Below are 12,490 nucleotides of genomic sequence, written 5' to 3' on the forward strand. Positions count from 1 at the left end.
CAAAACTGCACAATTCAATACAAAAGTATAGTCATGATCAATTTTCCCAAATCTGCCAAGGCAGTCTGTTAGGCAGCGTTACAAATTGTTTTCTGCTCTGAATCTGCAAACAATTCTGTGCCCTTGTATAAATCTTTGCATTACCTAACAAATTTAATACACTCCCTTCTGATTCATAAAGCAGTATCATGACAGATGCATCAAAATAAAATTGCTACTCAAGTTCTCAGTGCTAGCAAGAAATAACACAGTGACAGGCTCCACAACAGCATCGTATTTTGGAAATAATATTGTGGAATGTTTTCAGTACATGACTTTTAACAAAGTGATTTCAAGGCCAACTATCTCTATGGAGGTACTGATATACTGAACACTTCCTCTGACTACATGAATCATATCAATGCAAACATTAGTTTACTGCTGGAGTATAGAAGCACAGCACATTTCTCTTTTTGCATGTTTCAGTGTGATACAGACTACGCTATGGTTTTGGTATACCTGGCTTGTGTAAGCCCAAGACCTGCATCTAAATTGTTGCATGGCATGAACATCCTATCACCTAGCACAGAATAAAAGCATTTTTGATACTGGTGTACACAGAAAGCACCATTTCAGTATGCAAAATTTATAACACAAGCTAATGAATCCAGACACATTGTTCTGGAAGACGACAAATGAATCCAGTAAAATTAAGTCTGTCCTAAATGCCAAAAACACATAAAAGCATGTGGGCAGCAATAACAAAATGAGATCTGCTGAATGTTTCCTGGTTTTTTGGGTACCCACAATGATCAAAATTATGTTAAGGGACAAAATGTCTAATCTGCCACCTTCCGCCCAAAAATACTCGTATTTAATGACTGGGGCCTCAAAAATGTGTTTAACAAATTTTAATATTTGTCATGGATATTCTTTAAACACGAAGTGAAACATGGCACTGTCAATGGAACAGCAGCAGAGAGAGTGAAATTCAGCAGCAATGCTGGTGCTGGCATAGTTCTTGTTTCAGTTCTGCCACTCACTCAGCTTATGGTCTCTAAATGATGATTCTACAGGCCAATTTGATTTACTGTAGCAACAACCTACTTACACAATGATGTCCATGATAACCATTATGGGTGCAGAACTATTTCCTGACAATTATGTTGGTTACAGTCTTCAAACACATGCTGGAAAACATTTTTTGAGAGGTCCTTCAAAATCGTCTCTGCAGCCTTCACCGCTGCTTCTGATGATTAATAATGCCTCCCACGAAGGCGTTTCTTCATGTTAGGGAATAGAAAAAAGTCACATGGGGCCAAATTCGGACTATAGGGAAGTTGAGGGATGCAGTTCATGTTGATTTTTGCAAGATATTCAGCAACAACACTGGCAATATGTTGCCACACATTATCGTGGTGCAGCATCCAGCCTGCTTCACGGAAATGTGGTCTTTTGAGACTGATATGGATTTGCAATGTTTTCAGGACATCACTGTAGTATTGTCCCGCTACTGGTCTGTGTGCAGGTACAACATGCTGATAAATAATTCCATGAATATCAAAGAATGAGATGACCATAACTTTCCCAGCAGAAGCAACCACTTTTGCTTTTTTGGGGGTTGGTGATGAAGGAGATTTCCACACTGAGCTTTGCTGTTTGCTCTCAGGATCAAAATGATGTAGCCAATTTTCATCAGCAGTGATTACATTAGAAAGAAACTCAGTCTCTTCCTCTAACATCAACTTTAACTGCATGCAGACCTGCATGCAAATGTTCTTTTGTTCGGGAATCAACAGTCTCTGAACCCATCGCACACAAACACGTGTTATGTGTAATTTTTCTGTCACCAACATGTAGGTGGCACCCAATGGAATGTTCAGATATCAGAAAGTGATCTTAAAGTAGTTCGTTGATCCTCTCTCACAATGACAGCAGCAATGCTGATGTTTTCTTCCGTAAGAGCAGTAACTGGAGCACCGGGTCCACCTTCATTTGAAATTGATCGTCTCCCGTCTTCAAACAATTTAAACCAGCTTCGAGCTGTACTGTAGGAGGAACAGACTCTCCATATGTCTCCTGTAGCATTGTATAGGCTTCAGCTGCAGATTTGTTGAGACGAAAGCAGAATTTCAAAACCACATATTGTTCCTCGGGTGTTAGCTCCATTGCAGTGGTAGGCAATACTGAACATGTGTGACCTTGCCTGCCTCTCATAGGGGGGAACTGGGAGTCGTAACAATGAAGCTACTATGTAGTGTTTGTTGCACATTAAGCTAACAGAATATCATAAGATTAAATTTTAGCATGAGAAATTATGACCACAAAAAAATTATGATCATTCTTTATTGAACAGCCCTCGTATAACAGAGTTGTTTATGCAGACTCTGAGGTTCCAACATGCATGGATAAACGATGAGCTATGATAAACAGAATGGTGTAATACATGCTGGAGCTTGTAAACTCCACAGCCATTAATGATTGTTGGTGAATAACAGAACCAGTGAGCAATAATAATTTTGGTCAATATTTACCACTGGTTGCATTACTCACCAACAACAGTAAAATACTTCATTGAAGACTTTTTTGCATGGCAAGAATTCCCATCAAGTTTGTCAAATGACTGCAATGAATGTAATGTCATTATTCCCTTGGTATGATTAAAGACACATCTGAGCGTGAAAATGTAAAAAATCCCTATACCAAACAATCACTGGAAAAAGTGACATGTGGTGACAAGTCAGTCTTTTTCTTGTATTGATGAAACAATTTAGGAGATGTGTTGGGAGAACAAAAAACAGTGAACACAGTACTAGGGACAAACTGAAATTTTCTGACTGCTATGACTCTTTGACATACCTGACACACTCTAGTTCGAGCTTCAAAGGAACTTCCTGCACCTCTGTATGGACAGCTTTATAGTTCTAAACCAACCATGCTGCCAGTCTGCCCGAGTGACATTTCAAACCTGTTGTTTATAGTCTGGGAAAGTGTTTTTGGGTGACAGGTTACCAACATTTAGTTTCAGGTTAGCTCTTGATCTCAAAATTGTGGCACTTGTCAATGTTATTCAAGCTTTGCTGCCTCATGCGCATTAATAGTATGGCAAGCCACCCACTGGAAACATATTTTCTTAATATAAATGTGTTATATGAGAACTGGCAGTGAATGAAGGCCAAAATAGTCTTTAATCGCCTCACGTGTTATTTAAATGTCAAATCACAATGAAGAATGATGGTATGGATTTTTCTTTGCTGTATACTCTTCTTCAATGATCTGGCTCAGAATTAATAAGGTACAATGAAATTCACTGAATTGCTGATTTATGATTTATGATGAATGCTGAGAACTGGTCTCCTCCTAAGCTAAGATGACAAGTCATATAAAATTCCACAACTGAGTAAAGATATGCATCAGATTTCACTATCTGGTATGCAGACTGAGTAGTATACCAGTTGCAGTGAAATGGATTCACTGAGCATTGATGTCTTGTTGGGAAGTGAGGAGGAAGCAGCTGCCACAACAAACCTGTATGTGGGCTACAGTGCTGCAACCACTACTGTTTGCCGAAAAAGTAAAGGCATAATTAACACAAAGGAACATCAGTACATACATGTAAATATATATGACAAAAAAAAAAGAATGATTCATGTAATAGGCTAACCAAATTAAAATTTACAAACAACCAAGCTCTATCATGTTTTATTGTAGGGCTACTGTTACAGCAAATTGGATAGGGAAGTTTCTGAGAGCAGTGTTCTAATGAAAAAAATATTTGATGTGAACTATGCAAAAAAAAAAATAGATGCTACAATTTCAGATCCCTAGCAATCAGGAAATTAAAAATTCTGTCTATATTAGAGTACAGTTCCCTTATATTATGTCAATACTTACATCTCCTTGTAGCAATGACAGCCCACATGCCAGAAGCCGGAATCTAGCTCCTGCTGAAACAACATGTCGTGTCTGACGACCCACACCAACTGTTGTTGGTAACGACCGATGTAGCAGCATAGCCAGCATTTCCACAACTTCCTGGTTGCAATATTTAGCTGTTTCCACCACCTCTGACAGGAACTGTACAAATGTAAAGAATGTGTTACAAACAAAACTCTAGAACCTATCTTATGGGAACTTTTTCTGAAAATGAGAATTTTAAGTTAGGTTTACAGGACTGCACAATATGGAACAATTATGACAGTCTACACAGTTTCAGTACACAGATTCCCAAGTAGACACCAAATTCTGGAGAAAAGGATAGCTAAACATTACAATTCAGGTTCTCAGCTCTTTCGAAGGTTGCTGATTATTTTTTTACTGCCCACATATTGATCCTAAGAGGACTGAAGGTTGAACTGATGTAGTAGTTACACCACAGCAAATTTCTTGGGTGCAAGCACAGAGAGGCATCAAAATGATATTGAGTTCCAGTGGTCCTTTCAGGAACCAGGACAAATGTTTTGGATCTCCACTGACAACTATTGCAGTGTCCAATCAATGAGAAAATCAATGTTGTTGTTGTTAGCATATAAATCACACTCATCAGCACTCTTAAACAAAGTAAAATTATATACCACCACAGATAAATGAGATAGATATTTTATCTCTAAGGATACTAGAATAACAACATAAATGTAACAGCATTTCTAAAAACCAGGTAATACAGTCAATAATTATAAGAAAATCTCAGTCAGGAGGAATGTTTTGACACATTAAAGTCAGAAATTAAAAACAGTGAAAATAATTTAGCAATAATTCATCTAGTATTTGAGAATGAGAGCACTTCCAACAAAAGTGTAATTTCAAAGCTTTAAGCAAGTTCTTCCCACTGACCACCCACCCCAAATACAAAAAATAATGAAAGGAAGAGAGTTTATGAAATTTTCCGTTCATGCTGTAAAACTGCAGCATCAGGCACAACATTTTAATTTATTACAACTTCACTACTAATTCTATTCACAACATGTTTTAAAGGTGGTATCCACATATATAACTGATGTACCTGTAAAATTATATCATTGTACAACACATAGTTCAGACAATACGTCATTTTACAGATGGAAATTTGATTCTTCAAAGAATCAGGTGTGTGTGTGTGTGTGTGTGTGTGTGTGTGTGTGTGGTGGGGGGGTTACTCGTCTTTCTAATTAGGCATGCCAATATCTACATCTCAAAAGTACTGCACACTGGACAGTATTCCCTGCAGAAGGAATCAGCATATCAATTTGGCCAGCATATTGGAGTGAATTCATCTAAAATAAGTGATTGGAAGGAAATACACCAAGGATGAGTAGTTGGTTTCACTACCTGCAACTTCATATTCCTCACTTTCAGCTACTCTTCTTTCCAGTGACAAACTTTCCTGTACCTTCACAGTTAGTTGATGATATACAAGGGACTCTCATGCACCGCTGTGTTTCTGTCTAGGGCATATTTAGCTGCCAAATCAGCCAACTCATCTGTCTAAATTCTAATGCCCTGGTACCCCGCTTTTGTGAGGAAAGGATGGAATCCTGAAACTTACTAAACTGTTGCTTTGCTTGGTATGTCTGTTGAAATATCTTAAAAGGATTTCATGCTGTTGTATCTTATCACCTCATTTCCTCAATTTCTTTCAATATTGCAAGTAGCTCAGAATTATAGACTGTAAATTTCTTTGGCAAGTGAATCCTAAGGGCTCATACAGGGAATACAGCTGAGCAGTCAACAGAATATCCATTATTAGACTTTTTAGAGTATCTGAGGTGTGTTCAAAAAGTAATGGAAATTCTGTAGTTTTGTATGCTGTATTAGTCCCATTTGCATGATTTTTTCATTATTGTGTTGCTAAACATGACTGAGAAGTATTAGTGATATCATATATTTAATCTGTTGTCAGCTGCTAAAAAGATCACGTGTTTCAGTCATATGTGCAATTATTTATTTTGGTTAAAAATGAATCACAGAATTTGTACTAAATTTTATTATAAGAACACAATAAAGTGCAGTTAAGTTTCAAAAATGTTAAATAATGCTTTAGGTGTGTCTGCCATTAGTAAAACACAGTTTTACAAGTGGTATAAGAAAAGTAGGCCATGGAGACACTGAAGATGAAATCATGGAAAAAGTAAACGAAATGACTGAATAATAACCTAACCACAATCACAGAAGTTGCTAATGATGTTGGCACATCAATTGGCTAATACAATGAAATTTTCTTATATGTTTTTGCTATGAAATATATGTTAGTCATGGAGTCAACAATGATGCCAAACTACTCAAATGTGTCATAATAGGTGAGAAAACACAGGTTCTTTAGATACAATGTTGAAACTAAGGCTCAGTCATTCCAGTAGAAGCATTCTGGGAGACTAAATAAAGCTCAACATGTGAAGGTTATGCTCATTGCATTCTTCAATTTTAAAAGCACAGTGCACCATGAGTTCTTGCTATGAGGATGAAATATCAATAAGTTGTACTTTTTACTTGGTTGGTTGGTTGGTTTGGGGAAGGAGACCAGACAGCGTGGTCATCGGTCTCATCGGATTAGGGAAGGATTGGGAAGGAAGTCGGCCGTGCCCTTTCAGAGGAACCATCCCGGCATTTGCCTGGAGTGATTTAGGGAAATCACGGAAAACCTAAATCAGGATGGCCGGACGCGGGATTGAACCGTCGTCCTCCCGAATGCGAGTCCAGTGTCTAACCACTGCGCCACCCCGCTCGGTCACTTTTTACTTGTTCAGTATCATTTGCGTGGAGAGGGGCAGTTGGTGGTGGGAGATAGGGTTTGTGGTGACACTATTGTTGGCTTTTGCATCACAATAATGCACCTCCTCACACTTTGCTGATTTTCATGAATTCTTGACCAATAAATAAATAAATACTCTAATGATGCCAGAGCCTCCATATTTGCAAGACATGGCTTCGTGTGACTTTTTCTCTTCCCAAAAATAAAGAAAACGTCAAAAGGCTGTCACTTTAGAAGCATAAATCAGATTAAAAACACATCTCTAAGAGAGCTGAAAGCTATCTAATCCCCAAAGTGTTTTGGGACTGGAAAAAGGGCTGTTGTCAAACGTGTGTAATATCTGACAGGGACTATTTTAAAGTGGATAACATTTATTTACATACTAAATAAAATTGTCTCCAAAAACAAAAATTCCACCTTTTTTAAACACATCTCGTGTGACAATGTGACTATGATGTTCACTTAAAATTTGATAACTAAGATCTAAAGATATATTCAGAAACATTTTTCTTCTTGTGCTTTTTTAGCTCTAGAAGATGTTTGGATATCCTCATCAATCAAGTTCCACCACTGCTGAAGACCAACAGATAATGCTGTTAGCTTATGGATCTTGCAGACTCCTAGCAACCTTGTTACTCATGGATGACTCACAAAAGAGTAGTAATGCAGGTATCTGGTGACTGGGTAAAAGACAGGATGCTGTAAACTGTAAACTTCACACTTCATGAGGAGGCTGTACTTCATGGCAAGTGTTAGCTCCACAGCTTCAGAACAGAGATTTACTGTTGGGTGATAATGACAAAATAAGTACCATGAAATCAAGGGCAATCCACTGTCTTTGATGAATCCAACAATTCTGTTGTTATGTACTTACGGTAGTTCATAACACCCCAACAATATGAAGTAACAAGAATTTTTTTTTCACACACGGTAATGTTGTGTAATGAAAGCCTTGTAAGTACTGTGGAAGAGTGCAACAATTTGCAGCACATACTTGTAAAAAGCATAGGTCTTAGTTTAAATGAATGTATTCCACAATCCCGAGTTGCTCATGTGTGCCTCAATGAAATAGCTTTTAGTAATGAATTCATGTGGCTTTAATTAACACCATTTTGAGGTATTTATTAAAAAAAAAAACAGGGAAGGAAATAAAAGAAGTAAGAAATATGCCTCATAAAACTGAAATTTTCTTTACCTACCTGTACCCAAACATCATGTGGCCTCACAAAAGGTGGACAAGGCTCAAGTTTACAACCTTCATATGCTGCTAGGGGGCTTACTTCATCCATATCCTCTGAGAACAGCCCCAATTTCTTGTCAACAGAACACTGCAAACAGATAATAATTGAACAGCTGGGTACCCAGTATGCTAGTAATTATTATCAGACATTTTAGATTGCCTCCAAATTTAATGAGATACAATAACAACATTAGTCTGATAATAATATATTCCATAACTAATATTTACAATAAAAATGGTTTGAAAAATAGGCACATATGCTAAACATATTTAATGTCTGAATACTGTCAATTTCCCAGTGTGACTAGTTCTTTCTGCTTTATTACTTTCAGACTGGAACTGACTGCTGAGAACAAATTTTAATCTTCTGCAATAAGTTCCATTCGTATGAGATATTTTAAAACAAGTAGTTGCTCCTAAACATTTCTGTACATCATTTATAATATACACATATCAAAAAAAGTTTTGCAGCACCTCGGTTCTGAGAGTTCCAGTATCTGTACAGAAAATTGGAATTGAGATCAACACAAACATCATTCCCGCACTTTTTACTGCTCATGAAAACCACAGGTTGCATATTGTACCACCACACAGCAAGACCTTCAGAGGTCCATATTGCTGTACACACCAGTACCTCTAATACCCAGTAGTACATCCTCCTGCACTGATGCACGACTGTATTTGTCATGGCATACTATCCACAAGTTCATCAAGGAATTGCTGGTCCAGATCGTCCCACTCCTCAACGGAGATTCGGTGTAGATCCATCAAGATTGGTTGGTGGGTCATATTGACCATAAACAGCCCTTTTAAATCTATCCGAGGCATGGGTCCATATCTGTACCGCGCTGTATGGTGTCATGGTTGCAAAGGTGGACCTCGCCATGGATGTCGGGATTGAAGCTGAAAAGCATTATTCAACATTGTGGCGTAGCTGTCCGGGTTTCTCCGAGCCATAATCCATAGGTAGTGGTTATCCACTGCAGTAGCAGCCCTTGGGTGGCCTGAGCGAGGCATGTGAGCGACAGTTTCTGTCTCTCTGTACCTCCTCCATGTCTGAACAACATCACTTTGGTTCACTCTGAGACACCTGGACACTTTCCTTGTTGAGAGCCCTTCCTCGCACAAAGTAACAATGTGGATGTGATCGAACCGAGGTATTGACCATCTCGGTGTGGTTGAACTACAGACAACATGAGCCATGTACTTCCTTCTTGGTGGAATGACTGGAGGAACTGATCAGCTGTCGGACCCCCTCCGTCTAATAGGTGCTGCTCGTGCTTGGTTTTTACGTCTTTGGGCAGTTTTAGTGACATCCCTGAACAGTCAAAGGGACTGTATCTGTGATACAATGTCCATGGTCAATGTCTGTCTTCAAGAGTTCTGGGAACTGAGGGTGATGCAAACCTTTTTTTGATGTGTGTATTTACAGTTTAATTTTTCATTAACACAGCAGGCAATTTAAAACTTGCTGCCTTTTTTTCAATATTTCTTAATGGTATTGGATTTTTGACACAATGGAATGAGATAAGTCATATTTTATTTAAAAATGATTAAAGCAAATACATTTGTGTGACAGTAGCTAATAACTTTTAGAAAAAGTAAAATTTACTATTTTCACTTGTTAATAATCACTACTAAAATCAATCAATATTGTCAAAATATTAACTACAATAACATAATGACAACATAGCATCCAATTAAGGGACTAATGTTAGATCAATGTTCAGAATAATAAATATTCATTGTAGAAAGTAAAAAGTCATAGGATGTTGCAAGGAGAGAAGGAAAACATGGGTACCAGCAATGATTATCTACAAACTGAAGAAGTGCTTCTATAGGTTGAGGAAGAATAATACACATGAACACGGTGGTGGAAAAGCTAAAAAGGAGGAGAATCATTCTGCAGTTAAGATGTAGAATTCTGGGGAAACACCTGGACGGATAGTGATACTTTTGTATGGTGGAGAGATGACTGATGTTTAAAGTGAAATGCAGTTTGAGACAGAACGATGCACTGTCCCCACTTTCAGTCAGTCTAGAGCTGGAAGAGGTCATCAGTGACAATGACAGCAACAAGGGAACGATGTAGAACTGAAAAGACACAATAAACAGTGAGCCTTTAAAGGGACATAGTGTTGTGGAGCTAAGGCAAAGATAAATTCTAAGGAACAGTAGAGCACATAAAGTAACAAACTGTGAAAGTCAGTCTGGGAGATCAAAAGAAGTAAAATGGAATACATGCTGATGTTCAACATGGAGGTACCCAATATCTTGCTGCCTGTAGATAGATTAAGCTTTAAATATGTTGGTAAGTACCTGTGAACATGGTTCACCATGTTTTATGAATTAGATCTCAAATTAAAGAGTTAAAGAAAATAACAGGATGAGACAGATGTTCCTTCAGTAAGTGAAGTATGTTTAGAGACAAAGCTCCCTCACACAGACTAAAGTTGAAGATCTGCTGCAGCATCATTTAACCAACTGTACTTTGCAGCTGGAAAACATTGGCACCTAACAACACTGATTAAAATAAAGAGATATCCTTGAAGCATTAGAGATTATGTAAATTTTAGGACTTCTTACAGAGAGAGTGGAGACAGCACACTGATAGAGAAAATTATGGTATGATGGATAGTTATTGACTACAAATGTCATCAGAAGTAAGCAGGGTGCTGGATGGTTGCAGGGAATAGAAGACTTCAATCTGTAGGTGCCTTATAGAAAACTGCAGATTCTGCTTCCCTCTGGAGCACATGTGAGTGCAGAAGTGTAACTGTAATGGATGCTGTGAATAAATATGTGAGCCGAAGTTACTATGTTGAATTTCTTTAAATACTTGTGATTAACAACATTTTGGTGCCAAACCAAGGAACTATGAGGAGAGATAAATTGCTACTACACATTCAGGAGGATTATATGTTGACAGCAACTTAAATCGCAAAATATCATCACACCATGACACTTTCAGATCACGCAGATAAATTATAAGATAAAGAGAGATCACAGAATATAACATTTGTTGCTGCCATTAATGCCACGTGGGTATTTCAAGATTAATAAGGTAACTGCTGATATTACCATATGTTGAAGTTATAATGAGAGCCAATGAGTCAGTTTAAGCCTTCAGAATGTAATTTTCATGTTAAATTTCACATTGTGGCTAGGTGGCAAGAGTGCTGTGAATTTCCATATAAGATGGATTAGGGACCATTTACTCGCCTCAAAGAATTAATAAACTGTGTTTCCGTAGAGTAACTTCAAAAATAAATTAAAAAATGTCAATAAATATAATACTCTATGCACTTAGGAAGCACTGTATAGTTCGGTTTCAGGCACACGGTAGAATTCAATAACTGCCTATGTTACTGGCTGCAATGGCCAACCCTCTTCCCTCATTTTTCTGTTAGCTTAGAGAATTATTAAATAACAAAGGGGGTGATTGGAACTGCACTTGTGTGGACATCTCTGAGTGATGATTGTTTCTGTATATGGTTAATCTGTGTGCGCATGTTAATGATGGAGTCACACTGTGCAGTTAGTGTATTATTCACAAAGTAGACTGCTAACTTATTACTAGACTGCCAAACAACAGTGAACATTCCTAAGGGTTGTTAATGGTGAATACTGCACAGCCACACTACCTGTTGGCAATAGCGAACAACCCTAGGGGGTACTATGGTGAATACTGCAAAACAGCATCATCTCTTAACAATATGCTGACAGGGATAACTAGTGCAACAGACGCGCTCATGTGGCAGTAAGAAAAAATAACACATAATGATGGATATCACTACGGTTCTCCTGAAACTACGACGCAAGAGGACAACTCTAAGCTCAAAAGCTACATGTTCTGTGAGCCAGATAAATGGGTTCAATGTTTCTACACCAGCAGAGGAATTTGACATGTCAGGACTGCTTGCAGAAAACCCTAGAAGAGCTGATCTCACTCAATGACTCAATCCAGGATTTACTGGATAACACAGTACACAAGGTCAACACAGAAGATTGTGAAGACTACACCAACAAATGCAAACACACTATCCAAAAGGCGAAAGAGCTTTTAGGAGCAGCACATTCAGGAAAAGGAAACGTAGCTGATATGCATTTATGAACATCAGTAGGTCACCAACATGCCTATGTAGACATGAAGTTGCCTACCATCACAATGGATCCTTTCTATGGTGACACAGAAGAATGATCTTGATCCTGGGAGCAGTTCAGAGCTTCCATAGATGACAATCTGAAAGTGTCAGTTATGAAAAAGCACATATTCCCACATGGAGTTTGGTTGATGGGATTGCTGTTAGAGCTGACACATGAAATTTTGAAATCCAATGATGGGGATAATAATCGGATTATCCAAAAGCACCTTGACTTCTTCGAGAACCTTAATGCTTCTATTTCAGCTGTCCACAGACTCTCAATGCCACCTACACTGCCACAAGCAGATCTAAGCACTAGCAGCACAAGGAGAGGATGTGGATTCTTACTGGAGTGTTTACCTCCAAACTCCTCCATGCATTCCCAGAAAAAAAATTGCA

The 12,490-nt window shown here is 38.1% G+C and overlaps 1 protein-coding gene across 2 annotated transcripts in view; it reads right to left on the reverse strand.

Moving 5' to 3' along the window:
• Nucleotides 1-12,490, reverse strand: part of LOC126100298 (phosphatidylinositol 4-kinase alpha) — a 198,853-nt gene that overhangs the window by 49,934 nt on the left and 136,429 nt on the right. For both annotated transcript variants that reach the window (XM_049910906.1, XM_049910905.1), the window contains 2 exons: nt 7,906-8,034; nt 3,874-4,056 (listed from right to left, as the gene is read on the reverse strand). In XM_049910906.1, the coding sequence (XP_049766863.1) occupies nt 3,874-4,056; nt 7,906-8,034 (312 nt within the window). The remainder of the gene's footprint in view (nt 1-3,873; nt 4,057-7,905; nt 8,035-12,490) is intronic.

Source organism: Schistocerca cancellata, chromosome 9, assembly GCF_023864275.1.
Source record: "Schistocerca cancellata isolate TAMUIC-IGC-003103 chromosome 9, iqSchCanc2.1, whole genome shotgun sequence".
NCBI lineage: Eukaryota > Metazoa > Arthropoda > Insecta > Orthoptera > Acrididae > Schistocerca > Schistocerca cancellata.